Here is a 27,013-nt window from a genome sequence, read left to right on the forward strand (position 1 = left end):
GTAGAATGCAGTTTCCAAGATCCATAGCTAATAGTGTTCGGGTAAAACTGTGGTTTAGATTAATTCATATTTGAGCTTAAATCGGACTCATGTAGATTTTCTCAGTTTGTACCTAAGAATGTCAATCCGAGGTCGTAGACTGATGAAAGGTATAGTGGCTGTCTGCTCAAGGGATGAAGATAATGAGTCGAGTGGGGATGGATGCATCTAAGACACTCTTTGATCTAAGAATTAAATTGAAACACACTCTTTAATTTAGGAATTGAATTAAGCACACTCTCTAATATAGTCGTGCGGACATGACTTCATTCCAAAGCACAGAGCAATGTTTACAGTTTATTTCCCACAAAACAATAGTCTACAATGCATAATACTATTCTGGCGACAGGATCTGTTAATCTGGAGACAGAACAGCAGCAATACTGTTCTGGCAACAGGACAGAGACTTATCTTTAAGCAGTCAATTGTCAGAACAATTAGTCTTCGCTTATAATTTTATTGTTTCTGCACATGCTAAATCGTTAAAGCCTTCTGATTAAGCTGGACTAATGAATAATCACTCTAAACCAAGAACTCACACAACCTAAATTACCAAACCAGTATATGGATAAGAATTAATATTTCCTATGAAATTAATAAATTACATAATGAGATGAAAACTACAATATGATAACCATAACACACTTACAGAATTATCGAGTACACACACCACACAATCCACGCGAAAATGAAACAACAAACTAATCGATGACCAAAGGGAGTGGGCCCTTTTTCCAACAGTCAATCGATCAGGCAGAGAGCTCAGATATTACGCAGAATCTGTATTGCTTTCAGCGAGTTTGTATTCCAAAGATAAAGTTAAGTTTGCTACGGAATTCAGTCTGTATATATGGCCTATAGTATATCCAAGTTTAGCCCTTCACGGTTCACAAACGTGAAGGGCAAAAATAACAATAAGTTGCTTTCCTTAAGAAAATAACAAAGTGGTCTTGAACCACTTTTTCAACAAAATAACAAAACAGAACATGATGCCAAAAACCAGTTCCCTTGTAGATCTGCAGATACATCCGAGCTCTCCATTATGCACACTTGCCATTGAGAGACCCCTGCTTACATAAGCACCCAAATTAGTACTTACCATCAGGTTAAATGCCAAAGGATTTGCATTTCTTCCAATCATGTTTATTGTCAATTCTTTCATAATAACTATAGTAACTTAGAGGACAATTGGGTAAAGTGGGGAATAAAATAGGCACGAATTCAAACTAAATTAAATGAAAATATAGGACACATTATTCACCCATCGAATAGGTTTATATATTTGGGTTTTAACACATGCACAAGATTTTGTTTCCACCTTTATGTGTTCATTAAATTTCAAGGAGTTCTTCTAACAATCTTTTTGTCCCTTTGCTGTACATTTTTAATATGTTTACTCTAAATGTAAAGCGTGAGGACAAAAGTCAAGAAATATCGCAAGGCAAGAACGAAAGTCGGGACATTTTGCCTCCTACTGCTCTTTATTGTAGTCATTGTCATTGCTGCCACCATTCTCTACAACGTCTTCTAGCACAGGATACCCAAATACTCACTCAACAATACTCAAATTACCAGCTTCCCCCTCAGTTCAGACAGTATTGTTTCCTCACAGCTTGCGGTGGGTGTTTATGAAACCGCAATCTATTTTGATGACAACAGTTACTGATATTACTGACATAGATGGTTGTGTTGTATAGAAATAAATATTATATCCTATTATATTTAATTAGATATATGATAGATATAATTTATTTGATATCTATTTAATTAAATATAATATTACTCTAAATAAATATTATGTATCATATTACTGATTAAATTAAATTAAATTATTAAATTATATTAATAATATTGGTGTCTCCAAGTACCCTGTCTCAGTGCAACCTTGTTAATAAGGGCTTCCTCCCTTGGAAATAAGAAGAGAGTAAGAACATTAGTTAGAAAACATACATGCGAGTGTGAGGAGACGTTTTATTAGATTATCTCTATGAGAGGAGTTTACTGTTGTAATGTAATCATGCTGCTTTCCTTTCTTTGTGTATAAATTTATACCATTTGTTTTATGTTTATAGTGATTCCTTGCATAGATATAGTTCAATGCCCTTTTTTTAAGCCGGTTGAGTTCCTGTAATTTAAGCATGGCATGAGAGTCCATGCTCCTTCCAAGACTCTCTTGTAAATACAAATAGTTTACTTTTAAAGAAAATTTAAGAGAATTAAAATCCAAAGATAAATAATACAAAATATGAACCACATATTTGATCTACGAATTCCTGTAACTTGGTAAGATCTTTGTGTGTGACCATCATGCAAAACTACCTTCCATAATAATTTAAATAAATATTCAGAAATGAACCTGGCATATTGCTCGTCAACAAACTAGACCATACAAAAGAAGCAAGCATGCTGGCCATATAGATTGGGCAGTGAAACATAGAGACTTATGAACAAAAAAACATCATAATTGTATGTCTTAATTTACACAAGACTATCAACTCTTTTTCCTTGTTTGAGTACTAGACTGTTCTGACAGCAATTCTACTTAAATATTACAGCTAAGGAAGATGTTGGACCTTATGGTACATGCTTCTCGGTGTTATTCTTCTCAGTGCCAATATCCGAATTGCCGGAAAGTAAAAGGGCTCTTTCGTCATGGCACACAGTGTAAAATTCGTGCTTCTGGAGGCTGTCCCCATTGTAAGAAAATGTGGTATCTGATACAGTTACATGGACGGGCATGCAAGGAATCCAAATGCCGTGTTCCTCATTGCAAGTATGTTAAATCATTTCTTTCTTGTTCCAGGCTGCCTGTTAATCTCTTTCACCATTCTTGGTTGATTATTATTTTTCTCTAATTTGCATCTGTTTTTGTTATCCAGAGATTTGAAAGAACATTTTCGAAGGTTGCAACAACAAATGGAATCTCGGCGTAGAGCTGCAGTTATGGAGATGATGAGACAACGTGCTGAAGATGCTTCCAGCAAATGTAGTTGACTGAATGTACAAACATTTGCCTTTTTAGAAGTAAAATCCACTCACGGTTGACAGTGCCAGTTTGAATAGTTTCACTACACAGTTGGAATGTTTATAATATGTATGTGGGTAAGATACACGCATGCCACACCTGGCAATATGTACAAATAATATATTTGAGCTTATGTCAAGGACTGTTGATTAACAGCCTTAACAATTTTGAGAAGATTTCAATTCTTTGATTTTTCTTCTTTTCACTTTTATGGGGAAACATCTTAGTATAACTGCGGAAGTTTTCTCTGTATAATTCCTAGATCTCTCCGTTTCAACCAGATGGAGAGTTGTTTCTAGGCAATGTTAAAGCATGGTTGTCACTTTTGCTCTTCTATTAACACGATTACTGACAAAAAAAAATTTTCAAAAAATGTTTCTATCTGAAACAGTGGAATACTTTTTCTGATTGGATTATTTAGTCACGAAAAATTCGATGCTCCAAGTGGTGATTGTTTTTGAAAAACAAAAGTTCCCTAGCTCACAATTATAAAAGTTTGCACAATTAACATAAATATGAAATCAACCTAGAAATTGCAGTTTAATAGTTTATTCTCTAGTCAGATATAATGGTTAAGAGTATAGCTCAGAAAGAACAAATTATTCCCTTGTAGTGAATGCTATTTTGCAGCAATCTATTACTTGATGAAGATGCCTTTTTAATCTTTGGACTGCTTAAAAAGAAGTCTGAAATTTGCCCTTAGGATGCCATGACCAGCTGCTGGTTGAAAGAATATTTAATTCAAACTGAAATTCATCAAATTTACGTAATAGTAATATCCCTATGAAATCTAAGGAATTGTGGGTTTTGTCCTCCAATTCTAAAGCTAGAGGGTTTTTGTCCTTGGATTAATTGAACCATAGTTCCATGCTCCACATGGAGTAGAAATCATAATAAATTATTTTCTCAATGATTTCTTTTTCTCCATACCTGGCTTCTCTTAAATACAGCTTTTCTCCTAAGGATGTACCTCTTTAAATGCTCCATTGATTGATATTATTAAGTTTAATTATATGTAATAATATTGCTCACTTAATACAGCCCAGCCAAGCCAAGCCAATGATGTGATTAATCAAATGTCAAAACTTTTTGAGGCCTATGTGATTGCAAAAATAGACAAGGATTGTTAGAGTTGTCTCCTCTTCACCAAAAAATTCCTTCACAAGATATTTCAGCAGTCTTCAAAGCTAGTGCGTTGTGACAAAGTTGGTGATATATTGCGATCCCTTTTGATTTGCTTAAATATCAAATACAGCCGGCTTAGCTATATCCACGATTGTTTATCTTTGCGATGCCCAACAACTTCCAAGTGGGCTTAGGCCCATACAAATCATCCAATCAGTCATGGAATAAACTTATCTTTTGCGGTAGGGATCTCATAGTTTCCATCCATTACTCAAGACATATAGATGACTCTAGAGCCTCACAACTACGATCCAGTTAATATGAATTATGCTATGTTTTAAAATATTGCACAATGTTTTAAGAGGATCTTAAAAAATGTGTTGCACACTCTGTATACATGCCCAATTGTAATTCTTAGATACTCGTGCTGAATCCTTGTTGGTGATTGTGGGAGGTTTCCAAGGGAGGACATTACATGGAATCTAGAGTCACATGATTTGCAAGTTTCAAGTTTATTGATTTCATTATTTTGAAGAAAGAAAGAAAGAAAGAAATTTATTTTAATGTTCACGAGACTTAACAAAGTCTATGGGACAGCACATCAGATCTAACTGATTTCTGCAAATCTGCCCGCTTTCTATGTAAAATGCTGACAAGTGGCTTCAACCTCTCGACAAAATCCTCGCTGAAAAAATCATACCAAGATCCCTCAGTCAATAATTTATTATACTTGTCCCTAACATCTTTGAAGGCGTCACACTCTAAAATGAAGTGTTTTTCAGTTTCAACTTTCCCAGATGTGCAAAAAATACACTCTTTCCTCCCAAGTTTCTTTTGGTCTTTCCCAACGACCAGTTTCACTATGGAGCTGATGAGAGTTAGTTCTTATTGAGCAATAATACACTTAGCTTTCCACGAAATATTAGCAATAAGATGGATTATATTCTACGTGACTCGAGGATACATCCTCGGGTCCAAAAACCTCGTCCTCGTCTTGGGGATGTGGGGACAGTCTAGGGATGCCTTTGCCACTTCCTCAATCTGGTTGGGGATGGCAACCCCCAATGCCAGGGACATCCGATCATCCCGGAAGATGTTCCCTATGTCGGGGCAATTTAAAAAACAAAAAAACTCACTCAAGTTAAAATAAAAATTGTTCTCTTTATTCTTTTGTAGGCCGCTACCTCCTAACTTGCCTTAAAGGTCAATAGGTAAAACATTTTGATTCATTTCTCATTTGTGAGGAAAAAAGTGGAGCAAGAAGTTTGAAGCGAGCCATTGAAAGAGGAGAAGCAATAGGGGATAGAAGTAAAAGAGGTTCAATCTAGGGCAAATATCTTGCTTGAAATTTGAAAGAGATAAGTTTCCTCATTTCATTTTCTTTTCCAATTGCTTTCGAAGCTTGAAGCATGAAATGTCTGATTTTTTTTTGTTTTATTTTTTCAATTTAAGGTTGCATTCAATCTTAAAAAGTAAAGAGCAACAATGAGGGCGATAGTAGTAGGGAGAATGAAGTGGAAGTGGATGGTGAAAATATAAGTGTAAGTGTTGAGAGTAGTAGTGGACAACAACCAAACTAATTTAAGTGCCTTTCAACAATCATGAAAAAATGTGCAAAGAGCCCTTTCAACAAGGAAAAACTTTTTCTCCAATATGTTACACCTAAGCATCAAAACAAAAACATTTCAAAGGGGAGTAGGGTGTGGAATTGTCATGTTTGCTTGATAGATTTTAGAGGTAGCTACACAATGGTAAAGTCTCATTTTTTGGGTGTTAGATGCCATGTGTTGGTGTGAAAATTGTTTTGTTCCATTCACATTAACTTAAGTTTACTCAGGTAACCAACATTTTACAATATTAGATACTAGGTAGACATTATTTAATCATGTTCATAATACATTTAATTTTGTAGCCTGCAATTAGCAATCAGTTGTTCATACCTAATCATGCCTCCCTATTCATACAAGGGGTTTGTGCATTTGTTATCATCTCAAATTCATCTCATCTCATTTGGTGAAATAGCATTGTGAGTGTTGCTTCTCTTCGTTGTTGTGAAGTACTTTGGTTTGTAGGTTGTTCTCCTAGGTGCTCTATCACCATGGACTTAAAACTTGTACACCACTAAAAGAAGCTTTTTGTTGTTGTGAAGTGTTTTAGTTTACAAGTTTTTCTCCTAGGTGCTCTGCCACCATTAAAAGAAGAGAGGATAGAGTGTCATAGATTGCACATAGAGGCGGAAATGGGGAAACAAGGTGTGGTAATGTTGTAAGTGCTCAATCATATTTGCCTATGCCATCCACTATTATTAGTAGTTAAGTTGGCACAAGAAGAAATAGGAAGGTGAGTGGTAGTGACAACGAGGGGCAATTGAAGCTATGTTTAATATGCAAGCACGAGAAGCTACAAAGTCTTCCATTGCCAAATTATTTTTTGCTCATGCCATCCCATTTCATATGGCATGTTTCCCTTACTTCAAACAAATGATGAGAGATGTAGCCACTATGGTCCCTCATTCACACCCCTTGGAGATCACAAGCCTTAGACTACCCTCCTAGACAAAGAGATTTCAAGGTTAATATTCTAATGGAGGATATGAGACAAACTTGGATGAAAATAGGTTGTTCTATTGTGATGGATGGGTGGACTTATGTTAGACATCAATCAATCATCAATATAATTGTCACATCCCTTATTGGTTATTATTTTCTCAAAGCCTTAGATTGTTTAGGAAAGTGTAAGGATGTAGAATACCAATTTACCATTTTGAGAGATGCAATAGAAGAGATGGTGGAGGGTGCTTACAAGCACATCTTTTGGACACCATGTTGTGATCATGCATTGAAAGATAGAGAAAATAGGTTGGGTGAAGCAAGTGGTGGTAAAAGCTAGAGAAATTCAAATGTTCATTTGCAACCACTACACCTCGCTTGCTCTCTTCAAGGCATTTTCAAAGGACGTGTTCTTCAAACTTATCAAGACAAGGTATGCGACTTCATTTTATTTCAATAAATGACAACATTGGAAAATTAAAATTTTGAAACTTTAAACATTTGTATTTCGATTACATTGAGCATTATATTGCTTTTAATGAATATAGGTATGTCACTTCATCTTGGTGGAGAGGATGTTTGAGGTGCATGAATCTCTTCAATGATGATGGTGAATTTAAAGTGGACTAGATTGCCTAATTCAAGCTCTACTCAAGGAAAATATGTTAAACAAAAGATCCTTGATGACAATTGGGGGACCACTGTGAAGCATGACATTGTTGATTTTAATATTTAAATTTTTGTAAATGGTGAAAAATTAGGGTTTTTACCATAGAAGGAAGAAACCACTAATTTTATAACTTAAGACCATTACATTCAAAAGAGGGTTAAAATCTAGTAGATCTAATCACAAACCAACAAGGATTAGGATTGAGAATTTTGACTGGATTGGGGGTTTTTATGGATATCCCTCTTTTGTGAGTTGAATTGCTAAAATTAAGGTAAAAGAGTAAAAAATGAAGGTAAAAATATGGAAATAGTAAGCTATAGTCATAGGATTGAGCCACAAACCTGGATCTAAGCTGTATAGGCTGATTCAGACTTGTTCCCAAAAAGAGCTCCTAAAATGTCAGGACCATGTCGCCCACGCCATGGTCCTCCGAACTTTTCGCACTCCAAAGGAGAATTGATTCGTCGTTGTAAATAATGCCTATTATGAAGATTGCAGCTCTACACCTGTTTCCTACCCACAAAAAGGGAAATAGGTTGGGAATAGGGGTTTGCCTAAGTCAAACCTCGGTTTTGGAATTAACCATGAAATATAAATGGAAGATAATTGAATTGTAGTAATGAAAATGTTCTCCTTTTGAGGGAGATGTTGAATAATGACTAAAAAACACAAATGATATACCTCCTTGTGAAGTTTTGTTTGTCTCCACACAGAATTAGGGTTTAATGAAGTCTTCAACAAAATGGAACATGAATGTCAACTCCAATGCTTGAAACTTGACCTTATTGTTACTCCTATACTTGAAGGAAGACTGGTTGCTTGCTCATTTGGTTTTGAATACTTGATTGCTTGATGTCAAATTGAGTTTCATGTGTGTGGATAGATAGACCCTCAAACGAGAGGGCAAAGCCTCCTTTTATACTTGCCAGTCAAAAAACATATTAATTTTTTGACATGGGCTGACACGGGGCTGGGTTTTCCACTCAAATTTTGAAATGGCTAAGGGGCCCAAAGAAAGGCCCTAATTGGGAGGACCAAGGCATGGCACCTTGGTCCTATTAGGGACCAAGGGACCAAGGTGCCATGCCCTGATCTACCCAATTTAGGGACCAATACAAAGGGTTTGGTGATGCACAATGTCAAAATGAAGTCAAGTTTGCATGATATGAGCATAATCAAGTCTTCATCAAGCCTGGGGGCGCAAACACTAAAGTGAGGACCAAAATGCGATCAAAATTGTAAGGGAGTACAATTTAGGACACTACATTTAGCCCCCACTTTAGCGGGAGTATGAGGGTAGGCATACTCTCAGTAAAGTACAAAGGTTCACATTGAAAGGATTTCATCAAGATGCTACGGAGGCAAGATGCACCAAGCCCCTAGTGGACTTTAGTTATCTTACGACCTCTAGATCAAGATAAAAGGGACACCATAAGAAAGAGAAAGAGAACAATGATTGCAAGCCCAGTAAGGTTCACTTACTGTGAGTCATGAAAATAAAAAATACCAAAATTACAAAGCAAAAGGCTAAGTTCGCTAAGTAACTTGAGTATTAAGATGCACAAAGAGAAATATTGAGTGGAGCGTACGCCCCCATGTTAAAGTGATTGCACACACCGAGATGGGAGCAATTGCTTAAAGGTAGTATACATTCATCCAAAAGAGAAGCACGACAACGATATGCCCCTAAGGAGGACAAATCAAAGGATAATGATCACAAAACATAAAACACATAAGGGTTCTACTTAACTCTGGGGTCAGTATGCTCTTATGATAAATAATGTATATCATTTATATATGCATTGAATTGTCCTTATTCCCCAAAGAAAGTAGAACCACTATGGACGAAGGGAACATGTGTCTTTGAGCACAGTAGATAGAGCTACCACAAGTTTCAAACAAGAACCATTCTCTAATGATGGATCACTTTGTCTGTTACTAGGAGCTAGGGGTTAATGCTTGTGATTTTATTTTAGATAAATCATTGTCAACATCGACATATTCATATTCATCACTTGAATCAACATTGTTAGCATGAAATTCATTTTTCATCCATCTTTTCATCAAGATTAATAAAAAATGGGATCTTTAATTGGAATAGAACATGAACCATCATTTTTCTTAAGCATTTTGTGTCTCAGAGATTAAGGTTGAACTTCCTCCCTAGGGTTAGGTGAAGGCTAGACAAGTGGGATCATGTCAACATTTGGAGTCTTCGGGGAGGAAACAGGCCAAGAAGCAAATTCATGAGCTCTAGCATGACATCTCCATCGACTTTCTCTCACACAATGGTTTCTTTTAGCTTTAGTTGAAGGTTGTGAAGGTTTGGGATCAACAAGCACAAGCTTCTTCTCTTAAAAAAAGGATTCAAAAGAGAAGGTTTTTAAGGTCGAAAGATGGGAGATGTCAGGCGCTTTCCTTTGTAAGTGGTAGGAGGCAGAATCACGACATATAAAGTAGGATTAGAAGGTTTAGGAAGACGATTGGGTCCATCATGAGGAGGAGAAATAGGTCTATTATGAAGATGAATGGGATTAGGATCTCTAGGATTGCTCAAGGATAGGATCATCTCATTCTTCCACCTTTGATAAGATTGAAAAAGAGCATCACTTTGAGGCTTAAGAGGTTCAAATTGTCTAGACCAAAAGTAATCAAGATTAACATCTCCTTGCCTAATCGTGGGTTGGTACATGCTATGATTAATTGTTACAATTTTGTCATCAAGAAGGAATTTCAAGTACTTATGAATAGTAGAAGAGATTGCTTTCATGGAAGAGAGCCAAGGATGTCCCAACTTCACACAAAACTATTCCAATGCAGGAATAATAGTAAAATTAACATCTAAAGATTTAGTACCAACCTCAATGGGAAGGGTAATGGAGCAAATAGTGGGACAAGAGAAACCATCAAAGATCTTAATCACCACATTAGATTTATCACATGTTAATTGATGCAATTGTAAGGTATAAATATATTCTTCGGTTGTCACATTTACCATGCACACGAGATCAATGAGCACACCTCATGAAAGCATGTTTTTGATCCTCACAATGATGTATAGTGGGCCATTAGGTGCTTCAATAGTCTCACTAGGATCAAAGGTAATGCATAGCTCCATAGGAGGTGTAGGTTTATCAATAAGATTCACCACATTATTAGACTCAAGGCCAAGATTATTAGGAGAAAAGGCAAGATGCGCAGACTCAATCACATTAGTAGAATGGGAAGGCAAAGGATTTGTAAATATTTGAAGATTTTGATTAGGAGGGGCTATGAATTTGTTTCCTTTGTCATTCATACGAGCTACAGATATGGTATTGTTATCAATAAGGTCTTGGATCTTTCTTTTTAGGGAATAACACTTTTTCAGTTTCATGACTGGGTTGATGATGATATTGGCAAAAGGCTTTAGCATCATAATGAGGTGGAAAAGGTTTGGTTATGTCAATTGGTTTAATGGGAGGAAGTTTCAACACATTCTTGTTCAACAATTGTGTTATAATGCTATGCAAAGATTCAAAAAGAGGAGTATTTTTTTTTAAAAATGCTTGGATAAAGGAGGCACATCTGTTATCACAACTACTGCTTGGATATTGTTGTTGTCATTGAACTTGATGAATCTCTTGTTCAATTTAAACTTCGCAAAATATAGTTGAGCACTTTCATTCTTATCAACCAGAGCCATTGAAGGAGATGATTCAAATTGACTCACTTGAAGCTGATAGTTATTAAGTATTGCACAAAACTACATAAAGGAAGCAAACTTAGAAAAGAGGACCTTATCCCTAATATCTTTTTGCGAATTAGAAATGAAAACTCTTTGAACATCTTGATCGGGCATAGGATGAGAAATTTGAGAATACAAATGCTTATATCTACCAATAAAATCAGTCACTTTTTCTTTAACACCTTTTTTACAACGCATTAAATCAGTCAAAGTAATCTTAGGACCAATATTATTGTGAAATTGTTGAATGAAAGTATTAGCAAATTGTTGAAATGATGTAATAGAATAAGGAGGTAGAGAACAATACCATTGCAAAGCTTTATCTCTAAATGTTCTAGTATACAATTTAGTCAAAAGTCTTTGATCATAGGCAAAATCACTACACAAAGTTTGAAATGTTTTCACATGAGTCATATGATAACCTTTTCCATTATAAAGCTCCAATTGAGGAACTTCCACATGTTTAGGGTGGACAACACAAACAATATCATTAGATAATGGGCTCGCTACATCAAATGTTGGTACATTGTACTTTGATTGGTTCATGGAAGCTATTTGTTGTTGCAAGGATGACATAGTTTGAGCTAGGCTATTAATGGTTGCTTCGATGGATGAGTTGAAATTGGACTCTTTCGATTGAGTTTGTGGAGTAATATTGTTAAAAGAAGGAGCTTGAGAATAAGGAGGTGGGACAATATGATAAGTAGGTATGGGAGATGATTGGGTAACAAATGGAAGACTCATGGAAGGAAGGATGAAAGAGTTTTGATTAGCAATGTTGCCCTCTTGAATAACATGTGTAGGAATAACATTTTGTGTGGAAGTAGTCATGATGTTGGATGTGAAAGTAGGCACACTATGCATAGAAATAGGTATGGGAATAAAATGATTAACTTCAATAGGAGGTTGAGTGTAACCAAGGGTTTCAACACAACTTTTCAAAGGCATGATGTTAGTGTCAACAATATGAGCAAGACCACACAACAAATCGACGCCAATTTTATCACTTTGAACCATTTTTTAATCCTTGAATCAATGGAATAGCCTCACTTTCTGGGTATTGTTGACTTGAATCCATTTTTGAAGATTTTCAAATCCATTGTCAATCTTCTCCAATTGGTCAACGGAAAGCCTAGTTAGTGACTCACCCTCATCATGAGAATTATGAAAAGAATGGGAATAAATGACATCATTTGTTCGAATAGATGAACTACCCATATTATCATGAAACAAGTTATCCAAATTAGGCTCCATATCCTTAGTAATTAAACCTTTGGAAGCCTTAATTCTACGACTTCTTCTTACAGGAATATCATTGGTAGGACTAATAGTAGTAAAGCTCATGCACAAGGAAGGAAAATTTTGAATTTGAATATTATGATTAAACAATACAATCTTTTATGATAATGATTGATAACCAATTAAGTAATTTTGATTTGTGAATGTAAATTTTAGAATTATAATTTAGGGTTTTTTGAATGTAAATTTAGAATGCTTGATTTCTTGTTGTCAAATTGAGTTTCGTGTGTCTGGATAGATGGATCCTCAAATGAAAGGGGAAATCCTCCTTTATACTTTCCGACCAAAAAACATTTTTCCGACATAGGTCAACATGGGGTTGGGTTTCCCACTCAAAATTTGAAATGGCTAAGGGGCCCAAAGCAAGGCTCTAATTGGGAGGACCAAGGTGTGGTGCCCTAGTCCTATTAAGGACCAAGGCACCACACCCTAGTCCTACCTAATTTAGGGGCCAAGACAAAAGGTTTTGATGATGCACAATGTCAAAATGAAGTGAAGTTTGCATGATATGAGTAGAGTTAGGTCCTCATCAAGCCTAGGGGCACAAACGCTAAAGTGAGGACCCAAATGCTATCAAAATTGTAAGTGAATACAATTTAGGATGCTACAATTTTTTTGTCCATTGTTCCAACTTTTGAAGTTTCTAACATGTCAGTTAATTTGTTTGAACTTTTTTGTTTGCATTTTGCGAATATGCTTACTCTTTCATCCCACTTATTGTAGATATCATTAGATATGGTGATACACACTCTCCTAGTATAGGAGATATATATGAGACATTTCACAATATGCTTGGGAAGATAAAGCAAACAATTTTGGCCAAGGATCCTACTTTGAAGTTATATAAGAAACATATTAGACCATTGTGACATGAAAGTGGAACACATTGAACACCTCACTTCATATGGTAGCCTATGCTTTAAATCCCAAATAGTATGCACCAAGGGATGAAAGGTTGCCTCCATATGGTGATATAGATGTTTTAGATGGGTTCACACATGCTATTGATAAGATGTGTCCAAAGAAGTAGGCTTAATACTTTGCACACAATTCTTTGACTTTTCAAATCTTCGTGGTCCAACATTGAGTAAACCACAAGAAAGGTTGGATAGAGCTATATTAACTCAAAGAGACCCTATTGTATGGTGGACATGTCATGAGAGGGATACACCATAATTGAAGTTGCTTCCCACTCGCCTTGTTGCATAGGTTACCAATTCTTCTATTTCAGAGAGGAATTGGTCCACATGATCTTATCTACTTCATCAAGAGGAATACTCTTACCTCTAGATGAGCAGAGAAGCTAGTTTTGTGCATAGTGCTCTTCTACTTCAAGATCATGAGATAACAAAGTATCAAGAGACTCTATATTTATGGGGGGATCTTGATCTTGAAGACATGAGGAGACACTAGTGGGATTGATTGGAATTCCATTGAATTAGGTGGACCATGAAAATAGTAGAGACTCTAAGGACTGTGATTTTGATGCAGTATTAGGAGATGCAGGTTAGGGCTAGTTGTTGAATGCACCACAGGGCTGAGAGGGGGGTTGGGTGAATCAATTTGAACCTTAAAACAATTTAACTGTAAGCCCTTAATCTTCAAAACACAATTATCATGGATAACTAAAATAGAACATGAAGCCACACAACACTATACATAAGAGAACAACAAATTTACTTGAAAAACCCAATGAGGGGAAAACCACGGTGAGAACTACCCCACTATATGAAAATGATTACAAATTTTTAGGGTCAATGCCAAGAAATATCACCACTCTTGATTTGGACTTGCATGACTAAGGTGCACAACCTTAGGGAAAGATACAATGGACTTTCATTACTAAGACATACAATCCCAAGGCAAGATGCAAAAAGGACTTGTAGACTGAAGCTCACTACTCCAAGGCAAGATACAAAGTAACACAAACTGACTCACTATCTTCTAGCATGTGCAAAGCAATGATGAATTGAAATGAACAAGATCTACTAATCATGAAACTGCCCTTGAACCATTGTTTCAAGTGAACAATATTATGGAAAACACAACTTACTTCATTCACTATCTCAAACCTCTGTCTCACTAAAAGATATGATCATCAGAGCTCATCAAAAATTGAAATTCACAGTATTTTTTCTTTACAAATCCTAGCACATAATTCACAATCAATCAACACAACATTTCACACATCCACACATCAATTTATATCAACTTCTTCATTGAAACACTTAATTGGGTCGACCATAGATAGAATAAGCATAAATTACATAAAGTTGACCACTATGATCGATTGCGTTAAATGTTGTCCACTCCAAGAGATAAAGGGGACCCAAATACATCACAACATGTCTTCCTAAGTTGATTCCAATGAATCACATTCACCAATACATACTCCAACATTGACATCAAAAGTAACACATAGATAAACAATAAAACATGTTAAATAGTTGGCACAAAAATATTACCTAATGCAAATAATTCAATGTTGATCTTCACATGCCACAGTAAGACCCATAACAACACTTTAAATCAACCTCCAATACATATCCATACCAAAAGAGTATAATCCAAATATGATAACCTAAATGAGTTGGTCAAATACATGGATAATGCCAAACCACCACTCAACATATCTTCACTCGTGGATTAAAATAACACATGAAATTTGAATTGGAATATTGTACAAGCAATGTGAACATGTCCTCCAAGCTGCAACACAAGAATTATCACTATAGAGTAATGCGGAGCGTTCTATGGTCTAGACCTAATAGACAACCTCATTGTCAGCAAATTGCAACAACCAACTTCAACACTTGAACAACTAAGGTTTTGAAAACATAATAGTTCAACATCCATAGAGCATAGACATTAAAAATAGAATTGTAAGCCATCTTTAAAAATTGAAGGAATGCAAAGCATTCTCTTATAAGAACTTTAAATACTCTTTCCTTCTTATTCCAGATTCCAATACTATCACCTTCCAGAAATACCACATACTCACTCACTATCATTACTAGACATCATAACAACATCTGAACACTCAGTCTAGACCATACCAAGCAATAATTAGATTGACAACAATAACCACAACTGTACTAAAAACACAATTGAACAATTGCAACTTCCTCTTCACCTTTGTCATCAATAAACACAAGTGTGACATTAATGACAAAATTTTGCAAACTACCAATAGTCTCTCATGACAACAAGTTTGAAATCAATGACAACACATACTCATGTTTCCAACATTCTCCCCCTTTGTCATTAATGGCAACACTTGTGCCACCAATCAACAATAGACTGTTCAACTGTAACTCTTCTAGCATCAATATATCTCTTCTTTCTCTTCCTTGACATTAAGGACAAAGGGAACAACACTTTAAGCCACAATTTAACTCTTTATTCTCCTTGAGTGGATATCTCTTCTACACATTTTCCTACAACCAAGAAATAACAACCTTTACTACTCCCCTTGAGAGAAGCCACTACATCAATCCAAGAGACAAAAGATAGATTCTTAATCTCCCCCTAGAAAGATGCACCCCTTCTATGCATCTAGTTTGAAGTAGAAGGGGAAATAAACCCTAAATTCTGTCGAAGATACTCAAAGGTATCTTTTGATAGTGCCATGGTGAAAATATCTACAATCTAATCTTTTGTAGGCACATATTCCAATTACCTTCTGTTTTAAGAGATGATACCAGATAAAAATGTGTTTGGTCCTTGAATGCATCACTGAATTATTTGAAATTTTAATTGCACTTATATTATTGCAGATAATAGGAATTGCCTCATCATACATCACCTTGATATCTTTTAGAGTTTGCTTCATCAACATAACTTAAGTGTAGCAAGATGTTGTTGCAGTATGTACTCTACTTTTGATGTAGATAATGACACTAAATATTGTTTCTTTCTTAGCCAAGAAACCAACCTATCTCCTAAGAAAAATGCACCACCACTTGTACTTCTTCTATCATCTACACATCTGACCCAATCAATATTTGTGTAAGCTTTCAAAGAGAAATCATTATTTTTCTTATACCAAAAATCAAAATTCATAGTTTCTTTCAAATATCTAAATATTGTTTTCATTGCTTGATCATGTGATTACTTTGGATTGACTTGATATATGACAACCAAATAGACAACGTGCATAGTATCTAGTCTTGAAGTAGTTAAATACAACAATCCGACAATCATAGATCTATAAATCTTCTGATCAACTTTCAAAGATTCATCATCCTTGCTTAGAAAATGACCAGTGACCATAAGGGTTCCAACTAGTTTACAATTTCCCATAGCAATTTTTTTCAACATCTCCTTGATATACTTGGCTTGAGAAATGAAAATACCATCTTTCGACAATGTTACTTGAAGACCAAGGAAAAATGAATATTCACCAATCATTGACATTTCAAATTCTTTCTGCTTCTCTTATGCAAACTTCTTGCAAACATATTCATCTCCACCAAAAATACTATTATCAACATATACAACTATAATCAATAGTGTCTCCCTTTCAATTTTGAAACAAAAATTACTATCTGTGGTACCTTCTTTGAAGCTCTACTGCAACAAATATATGTCCAACCTTGCATACCAAGTTCTGGGAGCTTGCTTGAGTCCATAAAGTGTCTTCTTGAGTATTCTTATCATATCTGGATGTTTTGACAATTGAAACCCATCCGCTTATTCAATATACACCTCCTCTTCAAGATCTCCATTCAAGAATGTTGACTTGACATCCATCTGATATACGTTAAAATTATTGTAACCAACAAAAGAAAGAAATATTCATATAGTTTCCCATCCTAACTATCGAAGCAAAAGTCTCCTCAAAATCTATACCTTCACTTGTGAATCGCCTTTACAAACCAGTCTCACCTTGTTTCTTGTGACTTCTCCATCTTCATTCATCTTGTTCTAGAATACCCACTTTGTTCCTATCACATTCTTGTCTACCGATGTAGGTACCAATTTCCATGTTTGATTCTTCTATATCTAATTTAGCTCTTCTTGCATTGCCTTCATCCATCCGTCATCTCTGTTGACCTTTGCAAAAGTATTTGGCTCCACCTTAGATACAAAATAACGATCTGCTTGTTCATTGGTCTCAGTAAGTTTTCTTCTAGTCTAAAATCCTTTTTTTGTCTCTAATGATCTGATCTTCTAAATGTTTTTTCTATACATACTTTACAAGTATCTCAGGTACTTATATAGGTTCCTCTTCTTTTCCATTTGACTCTTCTTTATCTTCTAGAATATATTTCTCTTTTGTAGTAAAGGGGATGTCTTCTATCTCAATCTTAGGTTATGGTGTAACCTGAATCCATTCTTCACTTTGACATTTTTACTTTCCATAATTTTCTTTTGCTTCTTATTGTAGCATCAATATGCCTTACTTTTTGTAGAGTATCCCATAAATATTTCTTCAATAGATCTTTGCATCAAACTTTTCCAAATCCTCCTTATCTCTTATGATGCAACATTTGCTTCCAAATATTTTTAAATAATTGACTATAGGTGCAGACAATTGCCTCCTAATACCACGCTCTTCACAAAATCTATCAAATTCATTTGATGTAAATTATCCTCCTCTATCAAGCCTTAAAAATTTGATTTTGCCTTCTATTTGATTCTCAACCATATATTTGAATACCTTAAATATATCTAGTGCTTTTGATTTCTCTTTCAAGAAAGTAACCCATTTCATTCTAGAATAATAATCAATGAACAACATAAAATACCTTTCACCATTTTGTCCTCTTGTCCTTATAGGTCCGCATAGGTTGGTATGAATCAACTCTAAAGGTCCTGTAGTAGAATACTCCTTGTTCTTAAATTTGGTTCTTGTTTGTTTTCCCATCTAACATTTCTTGCATGCTATATTACAAGTTTGATAATCTTTGGCAAATCTCTCACTGCATGAATATAATTGAGTTTCACCATATTGTCAAAGTTAATATGTCTCATTCTTTTGTGCCATTACCAACATTCACTGCTATACATTAACAGACAACTACATTCTTTGTTTTCCTTTATATAATAGGCATCACCCTTTTCCCTTATACCTTCTACAACTAACCTTGTGAAACCTCCTTTTCTAATCTCACATCCAAACCCATGAAATATGATCTTGTAGCCTTTACTACACATCTGACTCACACTCAAAAGATTATGTCTCAAACCTTTAACATACTAAACATCATCTTGTTGGAAAATGCACACTCCAATGAGAAATTGTAGGTGATTGAAGGTATTGTCATTGATGGCAACCTTGCAATCCTATGATACCAGCAGGCACCGACATCGGCATCGACAGACTCAACACTGACACCAAAAAGATTGATCACCGACACCATGGCCGACAAGAATTTTGTTTAAATGTATTTTGTATTTAATTATAAAATCTTTTGTAAGCCAACTTGGCGGATTGTAATATGACTCATATATGTATGAGATCATTGTAGATCATTTAGTGTGTGATAGATGGAAGGATGAATGTAGACCTAATATGCGATTTGTAAGGCAGATATTGGATAAGGGTTTATGTATGTAGCAGAGCTTAAACTGGTACTGAATCTAGCATAGTAGATGTTGATCTGAAGTACTACAAGACATTGGATTTGTATAATCCATTATTGTAAGTCAGTGAGACTTGTTTTGTAACTGAGCAGTGAGCTCTAGAAACTTGGCCTTCCTGCATGTGCAGGCCCCTATTGTAAACAATAATATTCCCTTGTTGGCCAGTAAGCGAATATTGTGGGTCACAAATCCCACCGAGGTTTTTCCCACATCGGGTTTCCTCGTTAAAATACTGTGTTATGGTGTGTCTCTTATGTTGTGGTTATTGCTCTTATTTACTGCATTATTTTTGGTATACCGATACACAGTTTTGATATGCTTTTCATGTTATAATTCAAATAAATTCTTATACCAGTCAGATACTGATTCACCCCCCCTCTCAGTATCTTTGGGAATCCTAACAATTGGTATCAGAGCTTGGTCCTCTATTTTCAAAAGCCTAACAGCTTGAGGAAGATCTTGACACCAGTAGAGATGGAAAACTTGAGAAAGCAATTGGAATCAACTCTTTCAGACTATGATGCAAAAAAAGTGAAGAATATCAAACTTGAAAATGATCTGAAGGCTGTAGAGGATATTATTTGAGGACTTCAAGAAAATTTCACTATAGCAAGGAATAAGAGAAGAGAACTTTGTGAAAAGATGCAGAATGATGAAGATGAAAAAGAAACTCTTAATGATCTGGTAAACAAACTGAGACAAGAGAACAGTACTGTAGCGTCGTAAATTGTACGCACTTGCTAGGGTGGTACAATTTCACACCTAGTTTAGCACCCGCCTTGGTGCATTTTGCATTTTGCATTGCATTTCCCCTTTAGCACTTAATTAATTAAAGTAATTAGGTCTAAGGTCCTATTTCATCATCTTCCATATCATAAAGTCGGGCCCTTTCATTAAAGTGTGCCCCCTTTCATTTTATTCCTCCAATACATCATTTAATCAAAAACCCTAATTAGGCCTTCTTTTGAACTTGGGGGCTTGATTTCGGGGGTCAAAACATCTCGAAATCACCTGTAACTTCGGGATTCTCTCTAAAATCATCATATCTGACGGCCCTGAAAATTTGGTGAAAAGTTGCCAGGACCATGGCGCCCGAAGTGCACACGGTCCCAGACATTTTTCCCAAAATTTTAGGAGCACCATCCAATCATAAAATAAAGCTTAACCCCAAGAAATTGGCGGGAGATTCAATCTCTAGGTCGGCCAAAAGTTGAAATTACGACCTAGGGTTTCATACATAAGAGCTCTCTTTCTTCATTTGAAAGGATCCGATTTTTGTTTTTCAGGAACCTCATATGCAGCGAAAGAGCAGATCTTTGAAGACTTCAACAACATTCAACATCCCTCTATCAAGCATTTATCAATTCTATTCATCCATTTAGGGCTTGGAAGACATTGAAGAACAATAGGAGATTACCGACTGAAGATTGGCTTGTACCCCTCCCTTGGGGGTTGGGTATGATTTCATCTTGTTTTCATGTCTTTGCATAAGCTTCAATATATCATTTATTCATGCTTTAGATCACTTTGCATCTTGATTTAGAGCATTTACATTATCATTTACAAGCAATTAGGGTTTACTTTCTAGGTTGCTCTAGTTTGCTTACTTGCATTTTAGATCTTGCACACACACAAGGTCTGCACATGCATTACTTTTACAATACAACTTGGCTATTCATGGAGGTGAAAATCACCGAAGCGGGGGTTTGACTAAGGCAAAACCCTATATAGCCGCCCAAACACCTTTTTCAGATACAAGTGCAGGTTTCAGGACTCGGACGACGCTGCAGGTTGCAGATCCGGGAAAAGCAGGTCGAGACAACACTCCACACCAAATTGCAGAGCAAAAGACTAGGACAGGGGCGTGGGGCACCCTGGTCCTGCCAGGAAAAGGGCGCTGGGTGCCCTAGTCCCTGGGACAGAGGTGTTGGGCGCCCTAGTCCTCCTGATAGACAGCATTTCCGACAGTTTTCCAGAGTGCAAAACGGCAGTTTCAGGTGCAGTTTCCGGGACAGAATCAGGACAGTGGCGCCCGGGCCCCCGTCCTGAACATTTTCAATCAAATCTTGACTCCGGGTACGCATCTGCATTCTTGTCTTGTCCTTGTGTTTGCAGCTTTCCATTGTTTAAGTTCAATTCTGCAATCTTGTTATTAGTTCATACTTGCATTTTAGGGTTAGGAATTGAACTTGCATAATCTTACCTTTCAATTACAACAAAGGAATAGAAATCCTAATAGGTAGCCCGTGGCTCTCTCTTTCACAAAAAGAAGTAGCCAATTGTGTGATACCTCTAGGCTCTTTCGTATTCCGTAATGTGTGTCAAAAGGTAGGATTAGGGCATGATAACCTAGTCTCACTTTTTCTCCCACACATTTTGGTGAACCCGACGTGAATCTATCATTGCTTTCTCTTGCATTGCATTTGTTAGATCTAGATCTAGATTTAGTGTGTTTTCATTTCATTTTCATTAAAAAAAAAAAGAAGAAGAAAAAAAAAAAGAGTGTGTTTCTTTGCATTGTGTGTTTAATTTTCATTGAACTTTTATTTCAAAATGTCAGACTTTTATTTGCAAAATGTTCATGCTTATGATGATTATTATGAGTATAGCCAAGATGAATTAGATGAAGCTTTAGATGAGTTTTTGAACCCTAAAGATGCCAAACCTTCATTTTACCAAAAATTCATAAACCTTGTTACTATGCCATTTAGGTGTGATGAGAAAGATAAGTTGAATGGTTCCTCTCAAGGGTACATTCCTATCAACTCTTCCACTAAATATAGTAACATGGTTGTTTTCAACAATCCCCTCTATGAAGAGATATCTCCTTTTGAACCAAAAGATAAACCTTTTGATAGCTATGATCATACTTTGTTGGATGATGCTCTTGATGACTTTGTGGCTTTATCAAAATCTTTAAACAAGAACAAGACTTCTAAATTGGTTAACATGATAAACTTGAATGAGAATAATAAGCCTCTCTTTGAAGTCCAATGTGCTTATCCTTCTCCCACCTTTCAAGTTCCTAAATCACCTCTCCTTACTGTCCAAGGAGGGTATGATCATGATTCCTTTCATACTCCGAATAAACCAATCATCACTGTGCAAGGAAGAAAACCTATAAGTCCTTATAGTTATGCCAAGAAAATAACTAGAGAGAGTTATCATGCGGTTGCCCATACTTATCATACCAGAAATAATAGGCAACCCAGTCCTCCTTCGGTTACTCCAGTTTCTCTTCCGAATCCTCAACCAATTCTTCTGCAAGCTCCACGTATTCCACAAGTTCTTAGTAAGGAATATGATCTCATAGAACAACTTAAAGTTACCCCTACTAAGATATCCCTTTGGGATTTGATTGAAACTTCTTCTGCTCATCATGGAATGTTACAAGATGCCTTGAAAGATTTGAATGTTCCTCCACCGAATACATCTAGTAATATAGCATCTTTGGTTAACTCTGTGATGAATCCTAAAGCTCAAATTGTGTTTACCCAAGATGAGTTGCCTACTAGTGAAATTCAACATCAATATGATCCCTTGATGATTGTGGTTATCATGAAAGACACTTCTATAAGACAAACACTAGTAGATAATGGCTCTGGTCTTAATGTGTGTAGCATTAATCTTTTGCATAAGATGAATGTGGATACATCCCTAATTGAGCCTGACTCTCGTCCTATTCGAGGCTTTGATAATGTGGCTAAGACTTCATTAGGTATTATCACCTTACCCCTCACAGTGGGGTCTGTTACTTTACCTACTCCTATCCATGTTATGTCGGGAAATCTAACATACAACTTGTTATTAGGGAGACCTTGGATTCACAGTATGCAAGCTGTCCCCTCTACATTGCATAGACAAGTTAAATTTATCTATAACAATAAGACATATACCTTGATAGGTGATACTAATTTCCAAGCTTGTTTACAAACATCTACTTCCAAAGGGGGTTCTTCTAAGCCATCCTCGTCTAGTGATGACTCTTTAAACAAGATACCTATCGATGAATCCTCGATCTCTGATGATCAAAATTCTTTGGATGAGTCTGGAGCTCCTGAAGAAGACTCTTCTCGACTTGAAACTACACATAAGAAGGATTTTGATCCTGAGAAGGTTCTCGCAGACGACGATTGGGGATCCCTTGATTTTAATCCCACCTTTGTAGGTGAATATAAGGTTCCTTCTAGAGAGCTTAAAGTTGAAAAGAAGGAAGAAGCTAAAAATCAATCAACATTACCTGAGCCTATGAGCAATAATTTTGTGGCCGCTTCTCAAACTTCTTCTCCTCACACCTCTAATTCTGAAGAGTTTGATTCTTTGTCTTATGAAAAACCGCCTTCTCTTTCTGAAATGGCTGATCGTTATGGTCGTGGTTTTCACATTTTTGCTAAGCATGGGTATCATGGAAATGGTTGTGGCGCTCACGAACAAGGGATAAAGGTTCCTCTAGAGAATAATCTTCACAATTATGCCTTTGGACTTGGCTATAATCCCTGCAAGCGCACTAAAGCTTCTAAGAGACCATGTATTAGTGTTAATGCTATTTCTACATCTCTATCAATGCAACACCCCAAGTACATTGATGAGGATCCTTCGTGTGCCTGTGCTTTGGATGTTTTTCCTACCGATGATGCTTTAGCTGAGTTTTGAGGAGCATATGATACTCTTCCTCGTTATCATCACAATAGGGGACTCCCTTATTGTTTGAACACTGAAGCCTATTTTGGAAAAGAGATTGATAATGATGAGATTATGAAAGAATTCCCTCAGTTAAAGGATACTCCTCAACAAAGTAATCTTCTCATAAGTGACACCACTGATGTTAAGATGGATCTTTGCAATGAAGAAAAAGTTATTAAAATTGGAAAATGTTTGGATGAAGAGGAACAAAACAATATGAAGATTTATTGCATGAATTCCCCGAGATCTTTGCTTGGACATACTCTGACATGCCTGGTATAGATCCTAAGATTGTTACTCATAACATTGTCTTAGTTCCTGATGCTAAGCCCGTGAAACAAAAGATTCGAAAAATGAATCCTAAGGTGGCTCTTCTTGTTAAGGCTGAGATTGAAAAGTTATTGGAGGCTGGATTTATCCGCCCTATTGATTATTCCCCGTGGATTTCAAATATTGTTGCTGTGGCTAAACCAGATAATAAAATAAGAATGTGCACCGATTTTCGAGATTTAAATAAGGCTTCTTTAAAAGATGATTTCCCTCTTCCAAACATTGACATGATAGTTGATTCTACGGCAGGACATGCCTTGTTATCCTTCATGGATGGTTTTTTAGGATACAATCAAATTTACATTAACCCTCAAGATCAATTCAAAACTGCTTTCACCACTCCTTGGGGTACGTTTTGTTGGATAATGATGCCTTTTGGACTTAAAAATGCCAGTGCAACTTATCAACGAGCGATGACCCTTATCTTTCATGATTATATGCATAAGATTTTAGAGGATTATGTTGATGATATTTTGGCCAAATCCATTCTTCGCATAGATCATATTAAAATCCTTCGTCAAATCTTTGAAAGAATTCGTAAATATCACATGCGCTTGAATCCCCAAAAATGTGTTTTTGGTGTGGATAGTGGAAAACTATTAGGATTCATAGTTTCGCATCGTGGGATTGAGGTGGATACTAAGAAAATAGATGCTATTGTCAACATGCCACCTCCTAGAAATGTGTCTCAACTCAAAAGCTTACAAGGAAAAATTCAAGCTATTCGTAGGTTTGTATCTCAACTTGCGGATCGTACTTTTCCTTTTACTCTTCTCAAAAAGAATATCACTTTTCAATGGAATGAAGATTGTCAGCAAGCATTTGAAGATTTAAAAGTGTATCTGGCTAATCCTCCTATCCTTCGATCGGCCGAACCTTCTAAACCCTTTCTTCTTTATACAGCTGCTTCCTCTCATGCTCTTGTAGCATTATTGGCACAACATGATAAAGATGGTAAGGAGTGTTCGGTTTATTATATAAGTCATACCTTACTCGATTATGAGACCCGATATTCTGCGATAGAAAGACAATGCTTGGCCTTGGTGTTTGCGACTTAGAAATTGAGACATTATCTCTTAAATTCAGAAGTCCACGTCATGGTAAAGTTTGATCCTTTGAAGCATCTTTTCTCTAAAACTGATTTATCAGGACGCCTAGCTAAGTGGGTTATGATGTTAACTGAATTTGACCTTAAATTTGTTTCACAAAGAGCAATTAAAGGGCAAGCGTTGACCGATCACCTAGTTGAGGCCCCTTCACCTTTCTCCTTCCCTAACCCTGAGTCTTTTCCTGATGACTTCATTCTTTGTACAGAGAAAGATGAAACTTGGGAGTTATACTTTGATGGCTCTAAGTGTCGTACAGGATCAGGGGCAGGGGTTGTTTTGATTTCTCCTACAAAGAAGTCCATTCCCTTATCTTATCGTCTCAATTTCCTATGTACCAATAACATTGCTGAGTATGAGGCTCTTATAGCAGGAATAAAGGCAGCCTTAGCTCTGAATATAAAACACATACATATTTTTGGAGATTCTCAACTGATTATAAGACAAGTAACAGGACTATATCAAGCGAAACAAGACAAATTATCACAATATAAAGACCTTGCTATCTCTTTGTTACAAATATTTGATTCTTACACCATGGAACCTATTCCTCGAAAAGATAATCGACATGCGGATGCAATGGCATGTGTGGTTTCTTTGATATCTTTAGAGGACCCTATAGTTGATCTTAAATTTGTTATTCACAACCTTATTTCTCCAGCTATTGTAGATGATTCTAGCTTGGTGACATGTTGTGACTTTATAGACTCAGATGAATGGTATTCGCATATCGTAAGATATTTGACTGATGGTACCTTTCCTGATTCCGCTAATAGGAACACTAGGGCTAGAGTTCGCAAGCTGTCTGCTAGATATATCATTCTTTCTAATGTTCTTTACCGAAGGGGTTATAACGATCTTCTCCTTCATTGTCTTAACAAATCGAAAATCCCTATTGCCCTTGAAGAGGCCCATTCAGGTGCCTATGGGGGGCATTTTGGAGGCAAATCCTTGGTTCAAAGATTGCTTCGTATGGGATATTATTGGCAAACTATGCAACAGGATTCTTTTTCATTTGTTAAGAAATGTCATCAATGTCAACAACACAATAATTTGATTCATGCTCCTACCCAAGAACTTTGTTCTCATGTAGCTTCTTGGCCTTTCTCTGCATGGGGGCTGGATCTTATCGGTAAAATCTCCCCTCCTTCATCTCAAGGACATACTTTCATTATAACCGCAATAGATTACTTTACAAAGTGGGTAGAAGCTGTTCCCCTTCGCTCTACTACTGCTGAAGTCATTTGTCGATTTCTTCTAGAAAACATTATTTCTCGATTTGGGATACCTTCCACTATAATCTCTGATAATGGGACATCATTTAAGAACAAGGACGTGAAGAAATTCCTCGAGAAGTATCATATCAAACATCGATTTTCTACACCATACTATCCTCAATCAAATGGTCAAGCCGAATCATCCAATAAGATAATTGAACAAATTCTTCATAAAACCGTGAATAAGCATGGTAAGGATTGGAGTACTCAGCTAATTTATGCTCTTTGGGCCTACCGAACGAGCGTACGAATTGCTACCAGAACTACACCATATAATCTTGTTTATGGTGCTGATGCTATTATGCCTTTAGAATTAGAGATTCCATCACTTAGAGTTTCTCTCAAAGGTATAGTAGATGATGACGCTTATAGAGAACAAAGACTTCAATAGCTTGAGATGCTTGATGAACAGCGTATAAATGCTCTTGAGCATATTCAAGCGTATCACAAAACTTTACAACGAAGTTATAATGATAAGGTTATTCAACGTTCCTTCTCAGTGGGTGACTTAGTGCTCTATGAGAATCAGCGCAATGTGAATGCCTTACCTGAAGAAAAGGGAAAATTTAGTCCTAATTGGCTTGGACCGTATATT

At 36.3% G+C, this 27,013-nt stretch overlaps 1 protein-coding gene across 8 annotated transcripts in view; it reads left to right on the plus strand.

The window, feature by feature from the left end:
- LOC131030400 (histone acetyltransferase HAC12) overlaps window positions 1-3,263 on the plus strand; it is a 175,323-nt gene extending 172,060 nt beyond the window's left edge. For all 8 annotated transcript variants that reach the window (XM_057961217.2, XM_057961219.2, XM_057961214.2 and 5 more), the window contains 2 exons: window positions 2,595-2,812; window positions 2,919-3,263. In XM_057961217.2, the coding sequence (XP_057817200.1) occupies window positions 2,595-2,812; window positions 2,919-3,033 (333 nt within the window). In that variant the 3' untranslated portion in view covers window positions 3,034-3,263. The remainder of the gene's footprint in view (window positions 1-2,594; window positions 2,813-2,918) is intronic.
- Window positions 3,264-27,013: the final 23,750 nt, after the last annotated feature.

The sequence above is a fragment of the Cryptomeria japonica genome, chromosome 7 (genome assembly GCF_030272615.1).
Source record: "Cryptomeria japonica chromosome 7, Sugi_1.0, whole genome shotgun sequence".
Classification (NCBI taxonomy): Eukaryota; Viridiplantae; Streptophyta; class Pinopsida; order Cupressales; family Cupressaceae; genus Cryptomeria; species Cryptomeria japonica.